Here is a 24,616-nt window from a genome sequence, read left to right as displayed (position 1 = left end):
AGGTAGTTTTGCATACTAAATCTTGCATACTTCGTTTTGTTTCGGTATATTACATTGAATGTGGCTAATATTGCGTTGATTCGATTACAAATCCCACAGTAGAGCGAAACTAAAGGGGAAAACTGTAGAAAGTTGGGTGAAGTTCAATCTCGTGCTTATGTGCGGGGGCTCATATTTCTTCTGCGCGGCAGTCCAAGGGGAGCTGGGCGCCCATGGATGCACGCAGCTTAGAGGGAACATTGGTAACAAACAACTTGTATGATCAGAGAGATTATTCCTAAGCATCTCACACAGCCTGAAGCCTCTACTTACTGCATATTACAGTGGCCGTCCGTGTCAGACTTCTCTGTGCCAACCTCTCCCCCTGTTTCTTCCCCAGTCTCACCCCACACTGAGTAGCCTAGCCTGGCAGATTTACCAGTCAGCAGGCAGAGCCGACCGCCCGGCGCCACTTCCACACGACCCCTACCCAGCATGCACACTGCTCACCAGAGCGCCGCTGCTCAACAGGATCATGAAGATGATGAACGACTCGAACCAGCTGTGCTCCACGATCTGAAAGCAGGTCTTCCTCAACCGCCACCATGCCTGGCCCAGGCCCTCCGTGGTTTGGATATCACAGCACTGGAAATGACGTACGCACACTGGGGGAGAGAGAGAGAAAAATAAAGAGATAGTAGAGAGATAGAGATAAATAGAAACATCAATGTTTTAAAGAAAGAATGTAAAGTTAATGACAAGTGTAGTGACACGTCATGTCTCTTTCTTCCAATTTGTATTCAAGACTAACATTTTCCAGATGCATTTAAAGTAACTGTCCAGTGAAAATCTGTTAACTCACAATCAAATAATGTTGTTGACAAGTCCTATACTCATATTCGTGGCCAAAGCATAAATTGGAGAAGAGCTGACCAATCAGCGGTCTACTGAATATTTGACCGGTATACGCCCACACCATTCTGTTGTTGTGGTACGTCCACACCATTCAAACACAGAAAAGTTGCTTTTTAACATACTTAATTACAATTTTTGGGAAGGAAAACTATTTCATTTCTAATAATGAATTAATTATAGGTCATATTTCATAGAAATCTGGAAATACTGGACAGTTACTTTAAGATGAGTTTGCATAAATACTAATTGAATCAACCCATTTATTAATACACATGAAGCAGGAAGTAATGCCAGGAAGTAGTGAGCATACAGAGATCATAGCCCCTGCGAGCGTTAGCTAGCACAACTTGCACTACTTATCCATGCTACTGCTTCAGCCTAGCCAGGAGGATAAGGACCCGATGTCTTTGCTAATCACTCGGTAAGAGACTGTGTCTTTGGAGCAACATATTCCTGGTATCAATGACTCTTCAAAAGCTTTCCAGCCAGAACAATGGCTCAGGCTGGCTGCTATGAAATCGCATTTGAGAAGTCGACCCATAATGTCCGGCGAGTCGACCCGGACTCCTCCATTACAGTCATCTGAGCACCCCGTCCAAATGAATGTATTGCCTGTAAACTTAATAATGATGGGATTATGGTAACGGACCACTTGCAACTCAATTTGTAACGACGCTCTCAGGGTCTTTCTTGGAAGCCGCAGACGTTTTAGCACCCTGGCGCTGACGTCTGCCAAGCAATTAACAGCCATCAAGAAGAAATCAAGAGGCCCTATTGACTGTGCATTTACAGTTATCGGCCTGTCGATATACAGTTAGACCTCGGATTAGAGGCATTTCCTATGGGATGTAGATTTTCTGATCTTTGAGCGTACAAAGAATGCAAAATGCCTTTGCTGAAATGCTGCTACCTCTTCTCTGAGTGTATGAAGGGTCCTTCTGGTGATTTAGTCCCTCAAACTATCATTAGACAAGTCCAGAGAGTTGTGGTTTGTTAGGTTGGCGGCCATTTTGTATGAGAAGCCATTAGTCATGGCACTGAGAAAGAGAGACAAAGCTTGACATAACCAATGTGACATGAGTTTGCCTCAAGTGAACGCCTTAAATGAAAACATGGGTCCTCATGTACAGTGGCTTCAGAAAGTATTCACACCCCTTGACTTTTTCCGCATTGAGATTTTTTGTCACTGGCCTCCACACAATACCCCATAATGTCAAAGTGGAATTATGTTTTTTTGAAATATTCACAATTAATACACATTTTAAAGCTGAAATGTCTTGAGTCAATAAGTATTCAACCCCTTTGTTTAACACGTCACATAATAAGTTGCATGTACTCACTCTGTGTGCAATAATAGTGTTTAACATGATTTTTGAATGACTACCTCATCTCTGTACCCCACACATACAATTATCTGTAAGGTCCCTCAGTCGAGCAGTGAATTTTAAACACAGATTCAACCACAAAGACCAGGGAGGTTTTCCACTGCCTCGCAAGGAAGGGTACCTATTGGTAGATGGGTAAAAAAAGCATACATTGAATATCCCTTTGAGCATGGTGAAGTTATTAATTACACTTTGGATGGTGTATCAACACACCCAGTCACTACAAAGATACAGGTGTCCTTCCTAACTCAGTTGCCGGAAAGAAGGAAACCACTCAAGGATTTCACCATGAGGCCAATGGTGACTTTAAAACAGTTGTAGAGTTTAATGGCTGTGATAGAAGAAACTGAGGAGTACCATTGTAGTTACTCTACAATACTAACCTAACTGACAGTGAAAATAAGGAAGGCTGTACAAAATAAAAAATATTCCAAAACATGCATCGTATTTGCAACAAGGCACTAAAGTAATACTGCCAAAAATTCAGCAAAGCAAATTAACTTTTTGTCCTGAATACAAAGTGTTATGTTTGGGGCAAATCCAATACAACACGTTACTGAGTACCACTCTCCATATTTTCAAGCATAGTGGTGGCTGCATCATTTTATGGGTATAAAATAATAAATAATATGCCATTTAGCAGACGCTTTTATCCAATGCGACTTACACTCATGCGTGCATACATTTTTAGGTATGGGTGGTCCCAGGGATCGAACCCACTACTCTGGCATTACAAGCGCCGTGCTCTACCAGCTGAGCTACAGAGGACCACAATGCTTGTAATTGTTAAGGACTGGGGAGTTTTTCAGGATAAAAAATAAACGGAATGGAGCTAAGCACAGGCAAAAACCTGGTTCAGTCTGCTTTCCACCAGACACTGGGAGATTAATTCACCTTTCAGCAGGACAATAACCTAAAACACAAGGCCAAATCTACACTGGAGTTGCTTACCAAGAAGACAGTGAATGTTCCTGAGTGGCTGAGTTACAGTTTTGACTTAAATCTACTTTAGAATGGTAAGACCTGAAAATGGTTGTCTAGCAATGATCAACAACCAATCTGACAGAGCTTGAAGAATTTTGAAAATAATCATTGGCAAATGTTGCACAATCTAGGTGTGTAAAGCTCTTAGAGACTTAGCCAGAAAGACACACAGCTGTAATTACTGCCAAAGGTGCTTTTACAAAGTATTGACTCTGTGGTGTGATTAAGATCCACAATATATACAAAAGTATGTGGACACCCATTCAAATTACTAGATTTGGCTATTTCAGCCACACCCGTTGCTGACAGGTGTATAAAATCGAGCACACAGCCATGCAATCTCCATAGACAAACATTGGCAGTAGAATGGCCTTACTGAAGACCTCATTGACATTCAACATGGCACCGTCATAGGATGCCACCTTTCCAACAAGTCAGTTCGTCAAATTTCTGCCCTGCTAGAGCTGCCCCGGTCAACTGTAAGTGCTGTTATAGTGAAGTGTAAACATCTAGGAGCAACAATGGCTCAGCCATGAAGTGGTAGGTCACACAAGCTCACAGAACGGGACCGCCGAGTGCTGAAGCGTGTAGCTTGTAAAAATCGTCTGTCCTCGGTTGCAACACTCACTAACGAGTTCTAAACTGCCTCTGGAAGCAACGTCAGCACAAGAACTGTTCATCGGGATCTTCATGAAATGGGTTTCCATGGCCGAGCAGCCGCACACAAGCCTAAGATCACCATGTGCAATGCCAAGCAGGCTGGAATGGTGTAAAGCTCGCCGCCATTAGACTCTGGAGCAGTGGAAATGCGTTCTCTGGAGTGATGAATCACGCTTCACCATCTGGCAGTCTGACAGACTAATCTGGGTTTGGCGGATGTGCCAGGAGAATGCTACCTGCCCCAATTCATAGTGCCAACTGTAAAGTTTGGTGGATGAGGAATAATGGTCTGGGGCTGTTTTTCATGGTTCGGGCTAGGCCCCTTAGTTCCAGTGAAGGGAAATCTGTCATAAAGAGCACATGTTCAACTTGATAAAAACCTAGTTTTCCCATCTCAAGAGGTTAAATTAAAAAAATGCTATAGTAAGTGCCTATTAAGTGCCGAATAAAGTAACACTGTTGTCCGTAACAGGGTTGACGATAATCACACTTCATAAATAATAATCTTCAGAAATGACTTTGTCAAAGCAACAAAATAACTAGGGCTTTACAATAATAATAATAATAATAATAATAATAATAATAATAATAATAATAATAATGTATTACATTTCTAAGGCACTTTTTATAGAATTTCAAAGTGCTTCAAGAGCACAAAACTAAGACGCAATATATCATGACAACCAATAGAGGCCAAGTCTCTGAAAGCTGCATCCTACGAAGAGCATGGCGTTTGCAACTGAATGTCTATGATTTTGCTGACGTTTGCAAATGGTGTGATAGATGAACTTTTCTCTGCTTTGCTGAAACATCTGGAAAGCATTACTACATAGGCTTCTTGGAATAGAGGACATTTGGAGATATGGGGAGGCCAGGGATTGGTCTATCAAAAACCACCCATATTATGTTACATAGGATATAAATACCATGTTTTGAACAAAGGACGGGGAGAATAACATATTAGAGATTGGGTCAGTTGTTCTCCAGATTTCTGCAGGAGTCTGTAAATTGATACTGTAATCTTTGATGTAATAAACCATTATAATCAAGGACAGTGTCAGCGGATTTCTTGTCATCACAGCATATCAGCATCGTTGTCTCGACACCACACTCACTAACTGTAAGTCGCTCTGGATAAGAGCGTCTGCTAAATGACTAAAATGTAAATGTAAAATGTCAGTTCATGGCATGAGCGGAGAGAGCTGGTCAGAGGATGGTAGATGTGTTTTGTTGTGTTATTTTGAGGGTTTTATGTCAGTGGGGTGGGGGGACGTTGTTTGCCTTCATTAACCATTTGATTGTTACATATACTACTTCAACAGTATTTTTCGGTACATGCTTTTTCTTTTGTCACAGGATATGATTGGTGGTCTTATACAGGGTTTTCATCTCTATTCCAGTTATAATTTAGTAATCTACATTTTTTATGACTGACAATTCAGATATTGGGGTGGGAGTTGGGGGGTCAGCTATTAGGTTTACAAGCTGGAACGTCAAGGCAATGAACGGTCCGGTTAAATGGGCTAGAGTATTTGCTCATCTTAAGAATTTTAAAACTGATATAGCATTCTTACAAGAAACACATCTGTGTACAGCAGATCATGGTAGACTCCGTAAAGCTTGGGTAGGACAAATATTCCATTCAAAATTAAATGCTAGGGCAAGGTGAACAGCAATACTTATTCATAAGAAAGTACAATTTACTGCTGCTGATATAATATCAGATCCACAGGGGCGTTTTGTTATGGTATCTGGTTCTCTCTTCACACCTCTGTTTTGCTTGTAAATGTGTATGCTCCCAATTGGGATGATGTTGAGTTTATTAACAAATGTATTTCTTTGCTGCCCAATCTTAACTCACACTATTTCATCTTTGGAGGCGACTTGAATTGTGTGATCCACCCACACTTGGACCGCTCGAACCCTAGATCATTATCTCCCTCAAAAATGTCCAGCGCTTTGTCTGCGTTTATGAGCCAGGCGGGATGTGTCGATCCATGGAGATTCCTTTTTCCCAGTCCTTTTCACATGTGCACCACTCTAATTCTACAATAGACTACTTTTTCGTAGATAAAGCCCTTCTCCCCTCTGTTAAGAAGGTAGAATATTAGTGACCATGCTCCTCTGTCGCTCAACCTCTCATTCACATTGAACTATACAGATCACCCCCCCATGGAGACTTAACTCATCTTTACTTTCAAACAATTCATTCTGCACCATTCTATCGAATGCAATTGATGTCTTTATTGAGACAAATAAAACAGAATCGATCTCTCCATCTACACTTTGGGAAACACTTAATGTTGTTCTTAGAGGCGAAATAATTTCCTATTCCTCTCTTCTCAATAAACAAAGGAAAATTAAACAACAACAGCTGATCGACGCAATTCTGGAATTAGACCAACAATACTCCACCTCTCCATCACCAGAACTTTACAAAGAAAGGCTGAGTCTTCAATCTCAGTACAATTTACTATCCACAGATAAGGCTGAGCAGCAGCTACTCCGCGCACACGGTTTTGTTTTACGAACATGGAGAAAAGGCTGGTCGACTTCTAGCTCAACAACTCAAGTGCAAATCTGCCTCGCAGCTGATCCCTCAAATTCACAACACCTCAGGTGTCTTAACAGTTAGTCCCACTGAAATCAATCATACTTTCAAACATTTTTATTCAGATCTTTACACGTCAGAATCACCTGAAGACAATTCAATTATGAATGATTTTCTTGACAACTTGGAAACTCCTACCATTAGTACAGAGAAGAGAGAGGAAATTGATCAACCTTTGCAGTTAGGGGAGATTATTAATTCAATTACAGCAAAGCAAAGTGGGAAATCCCCTGGCCCAGATGGCTACCCAATCGAATTCTACAAGAAGTTTTCTGCCAAAATGGCCCCACTCCTACTTGAAATGTTTGAAAACGCACTGGACCAGGTTGTTTTACCCAAAACCCTGATAGAGGCGTTGATCACACTTTTGTTAAAACCCGGCAAAGATGCGACTGAGTGTGGCTCATACAGACCAATCTCACTTTTAAATGCAATGTTAAAATATTAGCGAAATTGCTTGCCTCTCGAATAGAGTACACTATGACAGACATCATATCGACTGATCAGACAGGGTTTATTAAGGGTCGCCACTCCTTTTCTAACATTCGACATCTGCTTAATGTCATGCACTATCCTGCATCTTCGGATGTTCCTGAAGTAGTTATCTCTTTATATGCGGAGAAGGCATTTGACAGGGTAGAATTTGAATATTTATTCTCTGTACTGGGAAAATTTGGCTTTGGTGCAAACTTCATTTCCTGGGTCCGACTGTTGTACTCATCACCCAAGGCATCACAAACAGACTTCGTTCACAGTATTTCCCATTATCAAGGGCCACACGCCAGGGAAGTCCAATGTCCCCTCTGTTATTTGCCCTGGCGTTAGAACCCCTTTCTATTATGCTGAAGGACACACCCTCAATACATGGTATCTACAGATGGGGACTGGAACACAAAGTTTCCTTGTATGCAGATGATTTGCTTTTATATATCTGTGTCCCTGAGGTAGTGGACCTACTGCGTAGGTTTGGTGAGTTTTCGGGTTATACATTTAATTTCTCAAAAAGTGAATGTTTTCCTATTAATGAATTAGCATAAAAAATTCCAGGGGATACTATTCCATTTCATATGTACAAGTCTGGCTTTAAATATTTAGGGATCAATATCACCCGTTCCTTGTCTTCCCTCCATGATGAGAACTTTACTCCCCTAATTAGCAAACTTAAAGTGGACTTTCAGAGATGGAGTATTCTCCATTTTACTTTAGCTGGTAAAGTGAATTGTATCAAAATGACTGTATTGCCCAGATTTCTGTATTTGTTTCAATGTCTCCGTCTTTTTTCACTTCAGTGGATAAGCTTATATCTTTTATTTTTTTATGGGGCGGTCGGAATCCAAGAATACATCAAGTATTCCTCCAGAGAGATAGAACACACGGAGGACTAGCCCTTCCTAACTTTATGGATTATTACTGGGCAGCAAATATACAAAAGATTGTTTACTGGCTTCACACCCCAGAAACTGACTGGTGTCAAACAGAAGCCAACTCCTGTTTCTCTTCCTCTTTGTCAGCTTTAGTCACCTCCAATCTCCCTCTTTCAGCTTCGCTCTACACATCCAATCCAATTGTTGTCAATACTCTTAAAATTTGGACTCAATTCCGTCAACATTTTAAACTCTGTGATTTCTCTATTCAAGGACCTAATCACCTCTTCCTTCCAGGCAAATTGGATTCAGCTTTCAGGCTGTGGCAGAGGAATGGCCTTACTAAGTTTAATGACCTTTATATTGATGGCACCTTTGCCAATTTCGAAGACCTCGCTATCAAATTTAATCTACCCCATTCAAGTTTATTTAGGTATTTCCAAATCCGCCAGTGTATTCGCACTCAAAGCCCAACCTTTCCAATTCTATCACCCGGATCGGGTCTGGATGCCCTTTTGAAAACACCTTTTCAACTAAAGGGACTCATATCCCGTATTTTTGAGATTATCATGTCCCTTGATAACCCGTCACTCAATAAAATCAGATCTGAGTGGGAAAGGGAACTTGGTGGAGAGATGTCTGATGACGTCTGGAATGGTACCTTACTGAGGGTAAATGGAAGCTCCTCTTGTGCCCGGCTCAGCCTTATACAGTTTAAGGTACTTCACCGTATCCATTTCAGTAAGGCCAGATTGTCCAAATTCTACCCAAATATTGATGGTACATGTGACAGGTGTAAAGGCTCCTTGGGGGACTTGACCCACATGTTCTGGGCCTGTCCCTGTCTGGCAGATTATTGGTCCACTACCCACCACTGTGACCTGTACGCTCTTGTTGGCTGGTCCTCACTACATGTTCGTCGTCAAACCCACTGGCTCCAGGCCATCTATAAATCACTGCTAGGCAAATCCCCGCCTTATCTTAGCTCATTGGTCACCATAGCAGCACCCACCCGTAGTCTGCTCTCCAGCAGGTATATCTCACTGGTCATTCCCAAAGCCAACACCTCCTTTGGCCGCCATTCCTTTCAGTTCTCTGCTGCCAATGACTGGAACGAATTGCAAAAATCTCTGAAGCTGGAGACTCTTATCTCCCTCACTAACTTTAAGCATCAGTTGTCAGAGCACCTTACCGATCACTGCACCTGTACACAGCCCATCTGAAATTAGCCCACCCAACTACCTCATCCCTATATTGTTATTTATTTTGCTCTTTTGCACCCCAGTATCTCTATTTGCACATAATCTCTTGCACATCTAGCATTCCAGTGTTAATACTATTGTAATTATTTTGCACTATAGCCTATTTATTGCCTTACCTCCATAACTTGCTACATTTGCACCACTGTATATATATTTTCTGTTGTATTTTTGACTTTATGTTTTTTTACCCCATATGTAACTCTGTGTTGTTTTTATCGCACTGCTTTGCTTTATCTTGGCCAGGTCGCAGTTGTAAATGAGAACTTGTTCTCAACTGGCTTACCTGGTTAAATAAAGGTGAAATAAAAAAAATAAAAAAAATAAAAACCCTTTCTGAAGCATTTGATATAAAGTTGCAGCCTAGTGCAGAAATTGCTATTTTTGGAGTACCAAACAACAATCCTTCTCTGACCAATGGAGAGCTGGATGCCATTGCCTTTGCCTCCCAGTTAGCCCGCAGAATGATTTTATTTGATTGGAAATCTGTCAATTCTCCCTTAGCCTCTCTTTGGCTCAAAGATCTGATGCTGTACCTCTTGAGATTACTGCTATAGGCCTATAAGATCACCTAATCACCTGAAATTGTTAGGCTAAGGGGGACAGAAAGGGGGAAAAATGTACAATGTCTTTAAATGTTATCTTTCATTCAAATATACAAATATTATATAAAAAAAAGAAAAGAGGATGGTAGATGATGGTGATGGAGTCTGCTAATGATCTTGTATGATAGTGATAATGATAGTAAAACTTAGAGACATGTTTGGGTTAAGTAGGTTAAAATCTTCCTAGAAGTGACAGAGAGTGCACGGAGGGACATTTCAAAATGCAGATGTTTTGCACTTTAGTAAGTCTTTATTCATATAAAAAATCGGATTTATTGAATTCTCCATGTAGTCTATATTAAAATGCACTTCATTTAATATAACAGGCTTTTCAAATTCATATTGTTTCTACTTAAAATACCAAAGGGAACCAAAAGGCACTCTTTTAATGGAATGACCCACATAGCTCCATGATTTATCTATTTTGATTTAATTTGTGTATTATGGCGAAGTGCCGCCATTTTGTCCTTCTTACGCAACCCAGAAATGTGTGAAATATGGCCATGTAAATATGGCCTCTTCATCTACGCTCCAGTGACAGTACTCCTGCTCCATTCCAGGACAGTTTTTCCATTTTGGGGAAGCACAGGAACATGTAGTGTTCTTAGTATTGCCATGGAGACCGTAACAATGGTGTGGAAACAGAATCGCAACCTACTACCTGCCTTTATTGGGCATAACTATACTATATTTAAGCAATAAGGCCCGAGGGGCTGTGGTATATGGCCAATATACAGTGGGGGAAAAAAGTATTTTAGTCAGCCACCAATTGTGCAAGTTCTCCCACTTAAAAAGATGAGAGAGGCCTGTAATTTTCATCATAGGTACATGTCAACTATGACAGACAAAATGAGGAAAAAAAATCCAGAAAATCACATTGTAGGATTTTTAATTAATTAATTTGGAAATGATGGTGGAAAATAAGTATTTGGTCAATAACAAAAGTTTCTCAATACTTTGTTATATACCCTTTGTTGGCAATGACACAGGTCAAACGTTTTCTGTAAGTCTTCACAAGGTTTTCACACACTGTTGCTGGTATTTTGGCCCATTCCTCCATGCAGATCTCCTCTAGAGCAGTGATGTTTTGGGGCTGTCGCTGGGCAACACAGACTTTCAACTCCCTCCAAAGATTTTCTATGGGGTTGAGATCTGGAGACTCGCTAGGCCACTCCAGGACCTTGAAATGCTTCTTACGAAGCCACTCCTTCGTTGCCTGGGCGGTGTGTTTGGGATCATTGTCATGCTGAAAGACCCAGCCACGGTTCATCTTCAATGCCCTTGCTGATGGAAGGAGGTTTTCACTCAAAATATCATGATACCTGGCCCCATTCATTCTTTCCTTTACACGGATCAGTCGTCCTGGTCCCTTTGCAGAAAAACAGCCCCAAAGCATGATGTTTCCACCCCCATGCTTCACAGTAGGTATGGTGTTCTTTGGATGCAACTCAGCATTCTTTGTCCTCCAAACACGACGAGTTGAGTTTTTACCAAAAAGTTCTATTTTGGTTTCATCTGACCATATGACATTCTCCCAATCCTCTTCTGGATCATCCAAATGCACTCTAGCAAACTTCAGACGGGCCTGGACATGTACTGGCTTAAGCAGGGGGACACGTCTGGCACTGCAGGATTTGAGTCCCTGGCGGCGTAGTGTGTTACTGATGGTAGGCTTTGTTACTTTGGTCCCAGCTCTCTGCAGGTCATTCACTAGGTCCCCCCGTGTGGTTCTGGGATTTTTGCTCACCGTTCTTGTGATCATTTTGACCTCACGGGGTGAGATCTTGCGTGGAGCCCCAGATCGAGGGAGATTATCAGTGGTCTTGTATGTCTTCCATTTCCTAATAATTGCTCCCACAGTTGATTTCTTCAAACCAAGTTGCTTACCTATTGCACATTCAGTCTTCCCAGCCTGGTGCAGGTCTACAATTTTGTTTCTGGTGTCCTTTGACAGCTCTTTGGTCTTGGCCATAGTGGAGTTTGGAGTGTGACTGTTTGAGGTTGTGGACAGGTGTCTTTTATACTGATAACAAATTCAAACAGGTGCCATTAATACAGGTAACGAGTGGAGGACAGAGGAGCCTCTTAAAGAAGAATTTACAGCTCTGTGAGAGCCAGAAATCTTGCTTGTTTGTAGGTGACCAAATAGTTATTTTCCACCATAATTTGCCATAATAATAATTAAAAATCCTACAATGTGATTTTCTAGATTTTTTTCTTCTCAATTTGTCTGTCATAGTTGATGTGTACCTATGATGAAAATTACAGGCCTCTCTCATCTTTTTAAGTGGGAGAACTTGCACAATTGGTGGCTGACTAAATAAAAAATTTCCCCACTGTACCACGGCTAAACCGTGAGGTACCTTATTGCTATTATAAACTGGTTACCAAAGTAATTAGAGCAGTAGAAATACATGTTTTGTCATAACCGTGGTATACGGTCTGATATACCATGGCTGTCAGCCAATCAGCATTCAGGGCTCGAACCACCCAGATTATAATGTCTGATATACCACGGCTGTCAGCCAATCAGCATTCAGGGATGGAACCACCCGGTTTATAACTCCCCTTTTGGGCCTTCCATGTTGCCGTGTCAAAGTAGTCTGTGTTGGGGCCACACCTAGCAAACAAGCAGTGACTCATGAAGCATAATGTGAGTATCATATGATTGATAATAAATCATTGTGTCACTAAGAGCCTGCGGTAATGGCGGGATCAGAGTCCTGGTCGCGTCCAAGGAACACAAATGGATTTCCCTGGTGAGGTACCCAAACCATGAGGCTTGCATTTAGGATATTATTATGTAACCTTAAATAAAGCCCCTGTGTACGACCATCCACCATCCACACCCCTGTGTTTACTAGCGTTATGAGGTATTACATTGAAAGGGATAGAAGGTTTCAGCCTCTATTGTAGTCCACATTATTAAAGGAGTTATGGTGCAATGGTTGTTTCTATGGATACTTATGCTCCCTGTGTAGTCAAATGAACACGTACACATAGTAATATGATACCCCATACACAACTCAGACTCTATTCAATAAAAACCTATCAGTGTCAGCATTCAGGAAACACCTTTAAACACGAACCTAGAAACACTAAGAACTAAATTACTTCCCCACCACAACCAGTCAATACGTGTGTAAAAATGGATGCGTCATCAAAGAGCGTGATCCCTTAATCCAATCTTGATTCAAAATATTAGTCAACGTTCACAAGACCTTCAGTAATGATCTTAACGCTCTAACATAAACATGTCAAAAGCTTTTTAGAACAACCCCCAACGACGCTGACCCTTTCAATGTACACTCAGCCACTGCTGACTGTTTCAGTGTACACTCAGACATTTACCACGATTGTCTCGGAGACATCACGTGATTGGTCTAAGTTACCTCAGACCGTCTGAGGGGGTTGATTAGTTGCGACCAAATTTAATTCAGGTAGTCAGTCATCATCAAATTAACCAGAGTCCATTTAGTGCCTGACACGCCTTTTCAAATCTCTGCTGACACAGGACATTCAATTTAATGCGCCATTACCCTTTCAAATGTCACTTAATTGTTTAATGTTTTATATCAAATGGCCTCCACTTGAAGCGAAAGCCAAATGTTTGGGCTAGCCCAGTGTAAATGTTTAGATTCAGGCTTGCAGTGAGAGTGATCCAAACCCTATACTAACGTAAGCTGTTAAAAATATACAAATGTTTAGGCTGGACTGGAAAGTTATCCCCGCCATCATGGCATATTATTATACACATTTAAAGTATGATAGAAACTCATTCATTGACCTGTTTGACCTGTATCTTTCTCTGTTTTCATTTCCACATACAGAATTAATAGAGTAACTTCAGGTCTAATTCCCCATCTTATTTTTTTCTCTCTAAACATGACATTAAATAATATTCCTGAAATGTGCTTGCTTATACATGTATTTTACTTGGTCACGTGTATCATTAGTAATGCATTACTAGTGCATGTATATTGTAAGCTGTATGATTGTTCATGCTGCTACCTCTTGGCGCCACGACTCCCTTGAAAAATAGATTAATTTCTCTGGAGCATGATGTAGTACCGTACAACGTATCCATTTTTATTTTAGTAAAGATGTTCTGAAGCAAACTTAATGGTGTTCTGTCTACTTACCGACATTTGGTGTCAGAAGTGGGATCTAAACCCACCGTTTACCAACACAATCTCCATCGGACTCGCCTAACAGTAATGTAACAATAAAGTCAAATAAACGTACCATCAGGGAAGCAGTTGTCAGGATCCATGGTCTCTTCAGCCATCTCTGAATACTCATCCTCTTCCTCCCCTGGCTTCCTCAGATCCACCGTGCTGCCCTCGGATAGGCTGATGTCATCCTTCACCTGAGGAAAACAACCAATCAGAGACATGCTAGATTAAAATAGTTATTATCAGGTGATTGATGACTGGTGTATTGATATATTGGTGATTTATTGACAATAGAAGGTGATCTGGTAGATATGGAATGAGAAACATTCAGAAGGTCATAATTCTCCCAGTAATAACTACTGCTGTTCTGGTGCATATAAAGCCTGGGTGCAAAGTCTCATATAGAACCTAACCTGGTATTACCTTTGTGGCATTTACCGTATTGTATTTTACAGCACATCTTAATCTTATGCCTGGAAAGCGATCATCTGCAGCATTTGTTTCAATCAAATCTGGCAAAATGAAATCAAACAATCAGCGATCTGGAGTGATATTATAGCATGATAGACACAAGAGGTGTAGTCGGCTGGATATTTAGACAGAATTCAGGCAAGATCCCTAGACTCTTTAGATGGGGATTAATTGTGATATTTGTTTCTCCACACGTACTGTATACTGTGTAAAGCTAGAGGTTACAGTATTCGCCTGTTATAGTAAGCACTGAGGCAATACATCACCAAGCTACTTGAAGACACACTTCAGTAACCCTGCTTAATAATATGCCATCCATTTGACATTGTGTGTCTGTTATGTAATCAGTGTTGGGACTGTGACCCTAAGGGGGCTGAGTGGTGAGAGGGGAGTCGGTGTTGGGACTGTGACCCTGGGGGGGCTGGGTGTGTGTGTGTGTGTGTTGGGACATCTACCCAGAATATTCTGTCTGGTCTCTGGCTCTAGCTCTTCCTTCCTGTTGATGACGCCCTGCAGGCTAACATGTGATCATACTCTGGGTCCTGTCAAGGTGGGGCAGGGGGATACGAGTTCATATTGCCATATGTGTGTATGTGTGTGTGCACACGCGCACACACACACGCAGGGTCACAGTCCCAACACCGACTCCCCTCTCACCACTCAGCCCTCTCAGGGTCACAGTCCCAACAACGACTCCCCTCTCACCACTCAGCCCTCTCAGGGTCACAGTCCCAACACCGACTCCCCTCTCACCACTCAGCCCTCTCAGGGTCACAGTCCCAACACCGACTCCCCTCTCACCACTCAGCCCTCTCAGGGTCACAGTCCCAACACCGACTCCCCTCTCCCCTCTCACCACTCAGCCCCCCCAGGGTCACAGTCCCAACACCGACTCCCCTCTCCCCTCTCACCACTCAGCCCCCCCAGGGTCACAGTCCCAACACCGACTCCCCTCTCACCACTCAGCCCCCTATGGGTCACAGTCCCAACACCGACTCCCCTCTCACCACTCAGCCCCCTATGGGTCACAGTCCCAACACCGACTCCCCTCTCACCACTCAGCCCCCCCAGGGTCACAGTCCCAACACCGACTCCCCTCTCACCACTCAGCCCTCTCAGGGTCACAGTCCCAACACCGACTCCCCTCTCACCACTCAGCCCCCCCAGGGTCACAGTCCCAACACCGACTCCCCTCTCACCACTCAGCCCTCTCAGGGTCACAGTCCCAACACCGACTCCCCTCTCACCACTCAGCCCTCTCAGGGTCACAGTCCCAAAACCGACTCCCCTCTCACCACTCAGCCCTCTCAGGGTCACAGTCCCAAAACCGACTCCCCTCTCACCACTCAGCCCTCTCAGGGTCACAGTCCCAACACTGACATCCATGGCATGATAAAAAGCAATGGACAGTAGTGACAAGTAGTTTGCTGTACAGTACTGAGGTAACAGAAAGAGTGAGAAATGGGGGGTGGTGGGGGTGGAGAGACAATGGAGCGAACCAGAGAGAGAAAGGAAATCTAAGACAAAGCAGATCTCTCTTGACAAGTGGCTGCTGTGCCTTACTTTCAGAGAGACTAACTGTTTAAATGCGTCCTGTCTGGTGACAGCTCTGCACTGAGGAGAAGAAAGCCTTCGCAATTAACCTTCAAATACCACATCTGACCAAATACAAAAGCAAGGCACTGGATGTGAGGAGCGAGAAAGAGTGAGAGAAAACCCCCTGTTTACTTCAAAGGCTCATCTTTGCCAAGCTGTAACATCTCAATTTACCGTAAGAAGCAAACCACAAGGATGTGACCCTATGCCATTGATATTTTGATTAATGTTTAGACCGATTTACCTCCATAAAGATCATGATAATAAATGCATTTAGAGAATATAATGCTCAATTGCACTTGTTTTCAATATGTCTCGCTGCAATTCATTGTTGTAAGGGTAACTCAACCCCATCCAATACTGTATCAAACCGTCCCAAATGTAGGGAAAGTGATGAATATTTCGACAATAGAAAATAACTAGACACTGTTAAATGCTCATGTATACTTTTCAACCAGGTTTTCAGTCTTCAATAGTGTGTGTTTATACACAGAGTATACAAAACATGAGGAACACCTGCTCTTTCCATTACATAGACTGACCAGGTGAAACCAGGTGAAAGATATGATCCCTTATTGATGTCACCTATTAAATCCACTTCAATCAGTGTAGATGAAGGGGAGGAGACAGGTTAATTACGCACCCAATCTAAGTAACATAATAAAAAAATCCCCATCAAAACCTGTCAGTTTCAATCCACCGCAGTCCACCGCATACGCCTTCTGCATCTGCGGTGGAAGGTGGCCGAGCTACAGCGGTGTTTGTCAGACCATGAGACATCCTGAAAATCGGTCTTCTCACGAAAACGTACAGTTGAAGACGGAAGTTTACATACACTTAGGTTGGAGTCATTAAAACCCGTTTTTCAACCACTCCACAAATTTCTTGTTAACAAACTATAGTTTTGGCAAGTCAGTTAGGACATCTACTTTGTGCATGACACAAGTCATTTTTCAAACAATTGTTTACAGACAGATTATTTCACTTATAATTCACTGTATCACAATTCCAGTGGGTCAGAAGTTTACATACACTAAGTTGACTGTGCCTTTAAACAGCTTGGAAAATTCCAGAAAATGATGTCATGGCTTTAGAAACTTCTGATAGGCTAATTGACATCATTTGAGTCAATTGGAGGTGTACCTGTGGATGTATTTCAAGGCCTACCTTCAAACTCAGTGCCTTTGCTTGACATCATGGGAAAATCAAAATAAATCAGCCAAGACCTCAGAAAGAAAATTGTAGACCTCCACAAGTCTGGTTCATCCTTGGGAGCAAATTTCCAAATGCCTAAAAGTACCACGTTCATCTGTACAAACAATAGTACGCAAGTATAAACACCATGGGACCACGCAGCCGTCATACCGCTCAGGAAGGAGACACGTTCTGTCTCCTAGAAATGAACATACTTTGGTGCGAAAAGTGCAAATCAATCCCAGAACAACAGCAAAGGACCTTGTGAAGATGCTGGAGGAAACGGGTACAAAAGTATCTATATCCACAGTAAAACGAGTCCTATATCGACATAACCTGAAAGACCGCTCAGCAAGGAAGAACCACTGCTCCAAAACCGCCATCAAAAAGCCAGACTACTGTTTGCAACTGCACATGGGGACAAAGATCGTACTTTTTGGAGAAATGTCCTCTGGTCTGATGAAACAAAAATAGAACTGTTCGGCCATAATGACCATCATTATGTTTGGAGGAAAAAGGGGAAGGTTTGCAAGCCAAAGAACACCATCCTAACCGTGAAGCACAGGGGTGGCAACATCATGCTGTGGGGGTGCTTTGCTGCAGGAGGGACTGGTGCACTTCACAAAATAGATGGCATCATGAGGAAGGAAAATTATGTGGATATATTGAAGCAACATCTCAAGACATCAGTCAGGAAGTTAAAGCTTGGTCGCAAATGGGTCTTCCAAATGGACAATGACCCCAAGCATACTTCCAAAGTTGTGGCAAAATGGCTTAAGAATAACAAAGTCAAGGTATTGGAGTGGCCATCACAAAGCCCTGACCTCAATCCTATAGAACATTTTTGGGAAGAAGTGAAAAGGCGTGTGTGAGCAAGGAGGCCTACAAACCTGACTCAGTTACACCAGCTCTGTCAGGAGGAATGGGCCAAAATTCACCCAACTTATTGTGGGAAGCTTGTGGAAGGCTACCCAAAACATTTGACCCAAGTTAAACAATTGAAAGGCAATGCTACCAAATACTAATTGAGTGTATGTAAACTTCTGACCCACTGGGAATGTGATGAAAGAAATAAAAGCTGAAATAAATAATTCTCTCTACTATTATTCTGACATTTCACATTCTTAAAATAAAGTGGTGATCCTAACTGACCTAAAACAGGGACTTTTTACTAGGTTAAAATGTCAGGAATTGTGAAAAACTGAGTTTAAATGTATTTGGCTAAGGTGTACGTAAACATCCGACTTCAACTGTATGTAGCGTCCGAACGGTTTGGCCTACAAACTAATATGACCATATGATCTATGAAAGATGAGACTCTCACGAACACGATGGTGCTATCACAAGTGTCACAGGACTCCTGTGAACGTAACCCATACAAATTAAGGTAGTTTTGTGCCAACAAAAATAAGGGGTTAAAAATGTGTAAAAAATATATATATATTTCCTAAGCTTTCGTATATCTAGATATAGGACAGACTCTTCAAAACCTTATTCCTTATGATTAATTTTTTGACTGTCTTTTTTGCCATTTATGAATGTGTTATTCAATGCGTTTCTATGGGCTATAGTAGTAAAGGCCAAATTCAATATTTTATCAAATCATTTTTTACTATATATTTTTTCTACCTAAAGGGTTCCTAAAATGCTAAAACAAATAGCTAAATGATCCATGGTATGACCATCTTAAAACAATTCCATATGTTAACTTAGATTTTTAAGCCTGGAGACAATTGAGACATGGATTGTGTGTGTGTGTGCCATTCAGAGGGTGAATGGGGAAGACAAAATATGTAGGTGCCTTTGAACGGGCTATGGTAGTAGGTGCCAGGCATACCAGTTTAAGCGTGTCAAGAACTGCAACGCTGCTAGTTTTTCACACTCAACAGTTTCCCGTGTGTATCAAGAATGGTCCACCACCCAATGGACATCCAGCCCAACTTGACACAACTGTGGGAAGCATTGGAGTCAACATGGGCCAGCATCCCTGTGGAACACTTTCGACACCTTGTAGAGTCCATGCCCTGACGACTTGAGGCTGTTCTGAGGGCAAAAGGGGGTGCAACGCAATATTAGGAAGGTGTTCCTAATGTTTTATACACTCAGTGTATATCCATTTATTTTCTATTATATACTTTTGGTACCTTGTACATGGAAAAATGCTGCTTCTACTTTTGAACTAAATATTTGCACTGTAGTAACTCTAGTGTCTGTGCAAAAGGTGAGGTGACAACACCAGAGTCAAGAAGACAGTCATGCATAAACACAGAGTAAAGTGTGGGTAGAGGAAGTTCCAGGGTGATGAAAGTCAGCCTTGGGCATAATGAACCCTCAACGTTCTCCATCTTTAAACCATTATTTAATGCATATCCTTCATGTCCATGTGTCATTTAAAAGGGATGGTGCACCCCAAAACTGAAGTATGACTGATGTTTTCATACTTGTAAAGTGGGCTAAAGTGGAGCTCAATCCATACCTTTATTCATCTATTCTGTAAATTAATTTGGAATTTTGGAATTCTGTATGCATTCCCTCCAACTTCAAGAATGCTAGCGTTGGAGAGCACAGCTGAGAGAGAGAGGGATGACTTAACAATACAGTAGATCCTCTCAACTGTCCATCACCAATACAGTCATACAGCCATTCTGTGCAGACAATACAGCAAGGGGGTCCTTCAACAAACAACCTTTACTCCAATTTCACTTTTACATTCTCTTGGCTTTAGAGGATCAGTATCCTATTACCGCAGTCAATAAACCCACAAATGCCCTACGAGAACAATGACATCAATCTAAAGTCTCCTGAGTGGCGCAGTGGTCTAAGGCACTGCATCGCAGTGCTAGCTGTGCCACTAGAGATCCTGGTTTGAATCCAGGCTCTGTCGCGACAGGGAGACTCATGGGCGGCGCACAATTGGCCTAGCGTTGTCCAGGGTAGGGGAGGGAATGGCCGGCAGGGATGTAGCTCAGTTGATAGAGCATGGCGTTTGCAACGCCAGGGTTGTGGGTTCGATTCCCATGGGGGACCAGTTTGAAAAAAATATATATATATGTATTCACTAACTGTAAGTCGCTCTGGATAAGAGCGTCTGCTAAATGACAAAAAAAAAAAAAAAAAACAATACAGTCATTGTCCTGGTCAACTTGATGATTATAAAGCTTTCTTTTGCTGTTCCTTCTAGATACACAGATAAACCTTTTATGTAATCTCATGTCATCTGTTGAGTTTTACTGGTCATACCATACCCATGTCAGGCTTATAACAACATATAATCAGATGTACAGTACCAGTCAAACGTTTCGACACACCTACTCATTCCAGTGTTTTTCTTTATTTTAAAACATTTCTACATTGTAGAATAATAGTGAAGACATCAAAACTATGAAATAACACATATGGAATCATGTAGTAACCAAAAAAGTGTTAAACAAATCAAAATATATTTTATATTTGAGATTCTTCAAAGTAGCCACCCTTTGCCTTGATGACAGTTTTGCACACTCTTGGCATTCTCTCAACCAGCTTCATGAGGTACTCACCTGGAATGCATTTCAATTAACAGGTGTGCCTTGTTAAAAGTTAATTTGTAGATTTCTTTCCATCTTAATGCGTTTGAGCCAATCAGTTGTGTTGTGACAAGGTAGGGGTGGTATACAGAAGATAATCCTATTTGGTAAAAGACCAAGTCCATATTATGGCAAGAACAGCTCGAAATTACTTTAAGACATGAAGGCCAGTCAATACAGAACATTTCAAGAATTTTGAAAGTTTCTTCAAGTGCAATCGCAAAAACCATCAAGCGCTATGATGAAACTGGCTCTCATGAGGACCGCCACAGGAAAGGAAGACCCAGAGTTACCTCTGCTGCAGAAGATAAGTTCATTAGAGTTAACTGCACCTCAGATTGCAGCCCAAATAAATGCTTCACAGAGTTCAAGTAACAGACACATCTCAACATCAACTGTTCAGAGGAGACTGTGTGAATCAGGCCTTCATGGTCGAATTGCTGCAAAGAAACCACTACTAAAGAACACCAATAATAAGAAGAGACTTGCTTGGGCCAAGAAACACGAGCAGTGGACATTAGACCTGTGTAAATCTGTCCTTTTGATTTTTGGTTCCAACCGCCGTGTCTTTGTGAGACGCAGAGTAAGTGAACGGATGATCTCTGCATGTGTGGTTCCCACTGTGAAGCATGGAAGAGGAGGTGTGATGGTGTGGGGGTGCTTTTCTGGTGACACTGTTTGATATTTATTTAGAATTCAAGGAACACTTAACCAGCATGGCTACCACAGCATTCTGCAGCGATACGCCATCCCATCTGGTTTGCGCTTAGTGGGACTATGATTTGTTTTTCAACAGGACAATGACCCCAAACACACCTCCAGGCTGTGTAAGGGCTATTTGACCAAGGAGAGTGATGGAGTGCTGCATCAGATGACCTGGCCTCCACAATCACCCGACCGCAACCCAATTGCGATGGTTTGGGATGAGTTGGACCGCAGAGTGAAGGAAAAGCAGCCAGCAAGTGCTCAGCATATGTGGGAACTCCTTCAAGACTGTTGGAAAAGCATTCCTCATGAAGCTGGTTGAGCGAATGCCAAGAGTGTGCAAAGCTGTCATCAAGGCAAAGGTTGGCTACTTTGGAAAATCTCAAATCTCAAATATATTTTTATTTGTTTAACACTTTTTTTGGTTAATACATGATTCCATATGTGTTATTTCATAGTTTTGATGTCTTCACTATTATTCTACAATGTAGAAAATAGTAAAAATAAAGAAAAACCCTTGAATGAGTAGGTGTGTCCAAACTTTTGACTGGTACTGTATATTACTGCTCCGCCTGTCGAGCGGGCATCCCATGAGTCTTTGTGTTTTACAGGCCCGTTGTGCTCAGCTAAGGGGGTGACAGGGGAGTTGGCATGTCTCGTATCCCTGAACCAATAACACTGGTGGTATACTCCGCCCATGGTCCCAATACACAAATACACTTACATACACCACGCACACACAGTCACACCAGCCTTCGCTTTGGCTCCCCCTCCTGCCTACTCCTCTCTACACCAGTGACACACACCCACCCACCACTTATGGTTCTGACATACTGTTTACTATTATTACAATTTGTATTATTATTATTATTATAATTTGTATTATAATTTGTATTATTATTATTTATCCTGCTACCAGTCACTTTCTCCAGATCCCTGCCTACATGTACATCCCTGCACATTGTACATTTGGTACTGGCACTGACCCTGTACATAGCTTACACTCTTTTGTTATTTTAGTTCTCTCTCTTTCTTATTTCTTGTGTTTTTTTTATGTTGTTTTTGTCATACTATTTTGATATTGAATACTGCCCTGTTGGGAAGGGCTTGCAAGTTAAGCATTTCACTGTACTTGTGCATGTGACAAATTAAACTTGAAACTTGAGACTATCACACATACCAGATGCATTGTCCCCCATATGACAGACCTATAAATAGCCCCTCTGGGGAGAGAATGGGGCACTAAGCAGTGTTGCACAAACACAGACACACACAGACATAGACACACACACAGACACACACACACACACACAGACACACACACACACACACACACACACACACACACACACACACACACACACACACACACACACGCAGGCAGGCAGGCAGGCAGGCAGGCAGGCAGGCAGGCAGACACACACACACACACACACACACACACACAGGCAGACACACACACACAAACACATCTCAAACTCTATGAATCAGGACTCCTTTGAATGCATATACTGTATAACCAGTCCCTCCAGGATTATGCAGATTTTTTTTATATTTGAGGACAAAAATGTTATATTTTGCTGCGAATGTCCTGTGAATGTCCCGCAAAACCATCCTGTTGTCCCTCATTTGGGTATTTTAAACGTGGTCACCCTAGGTTAAGGGTCAGGGGTAATGGGTGTAGTGGCAGACGTTAAGGGTTTCAGGTATTCAAGGAGTCGCAAAGAGCAACACAATAAGCTTGATGAGAAACTCAAAAAGTAATGTGTCACTGCTCGAGTGACACCATCCTTGACCTGGCTAGTCGAAATCGGAGGTGTATGTTTTATAGAACATAAACAATAGGGAGATGTCTGAAAAGTGGCTATAGATGGATGATGAGTAGGTATCTGTAAATGTCTATATGAATGACAACCGTTTTTGTCATCACTGCCCATCTGGGGTGCATAGCAGCCCTTCTTACCGATCACTGCACATGTACACAGCCCATCTGAAATTAGCCCACCCAACTACCTCATCCCTATATTGTTATTTATTTTGCTCTTTTGCACCCCAGTATCTCTATTTGCACATAATCTCTTGCACATCTAGCATTCCAGTGTTAATACTAATTGTAATTATTTTGCACTATAGCCTATTTATTGCCTTACCTCCATAACTTGCTACATTTGCACACACTGTATATATATTTTCTGTTGTATTTTATGACCTTATGTTTTTTTTACCCCATATGTAACTCTGTGTTGTTGTTTTTATCGCAATGCTTTGCTTTATCTTGGCCAGGTCGCAGTTGTAAATGAGAACTTGTTCTCAACTGGCTTACCTGGTTAAATAAAGGTGAAATAAAATAAATAAATAAATAAATTCTCCTGGGGAGCTACCCTCCTGCAGGCTCTCTCCCAATGCTAATCTAGCCCACCTGATTCTGGTTTTAATTAGCTGTTTACCAGGATCTTGATTAGCTGATAAGATGAATCAGGTGTGTTACAGCAGGGTTTGAGGAAAAGCCTGCATACCCATTTCTCCAAGAGGAGGCTTGGCTTTCACCCTTATTTAGACATTATATTAGAGCCATTGATATGCTAGGAGAAAATCCCTGCCAAAACAATTTCAAGCATGTTTTCAGTCAATAAATTATAAATCATGTATCCCATTTCCTCATCAGTCTCAGAGCCTCTGGGATCTGAGGTGGACCCAGTTGTTGCCGTGGCAGCATTGTCGCGGTTGCGCTGTGCACCGCTCGGACACAGCTGTGTGGCGTTACACAACCGTTGGTCCCTGGAGATCCCGAGCCTCTGAGCCTTCCCACCAGCCGCCTGGCTTCTCCCACGGATCACTTCCTGCTCTTCTCCAAGTCCCACAACGTCACTTTGTTGCCCGAGATGTTCTTATCCATACTATTATGACACTTAGAATGCAAGCATCACAACACATAAAGTACAGTAGCTTCATGCTGTGCTATTACTTTCAGAAAGTTCTGAATGACTCAACTGTGAATTTCCAATAACATGCAAATCACATAATTTACTTGTAATAAAATAAACATGCCCAAATTGTCTTTCAAATGAGTTTCATAACAAACCACATGTTGTGGAGTATGCTGAGTTATTCCCTCTAGGATAAAGGCAACTATAAACACATTGGCAG

At 41.9% G+C, this 24,616-nt stretch overlaps 1 protein-coding gene across 1 annotated transcript in view; it reads right to left on the bottom strand.

The window, feature by feature from the left end:
• LOC311100152 (sodium channel protein type 2 subunit alpha-like) overlaps window positions 1-24,616 on the bottom strand; it is a 156,785-nt gene that overhangs the window by 23,238 nt on the left and 108,931 nt on the right. Inside the window, exons 16-17 of the mRNA XM_084140932.1 lie at window positions 14,008-14,131; window positions 490-644 (exon numbers count right to left, since the gene is read on the bottom strand). Of these exons, the coding sequence (XP_083997058.1) occupies window positions 490-644; window positions 14,008-14,131 (279 nt within the window). The remainder of the gene's footprint in view (window positions 1-489; window positions 645-14,007; window positions 14,132-24,616) is intronic.

The sequence above is a fragment of the Coregonus lavaretus genome (genome assembly GCF_964263955.1).
Source record: "Coregonus lavaretus genome assembly, chromosome: 2".
Classification (NCBI taxonomy): Eukaryota; Metazoa; Chordata; class Actinopteri; order Salmoniformes; family Salmonidae; genus Coregonus; species Coregonus lavaretus.
The sequence above is the reverse complement of the archived record's forward strand: the minus strand, read 5'-3'. Positions and strand labels throughout refer to the sequence as shown.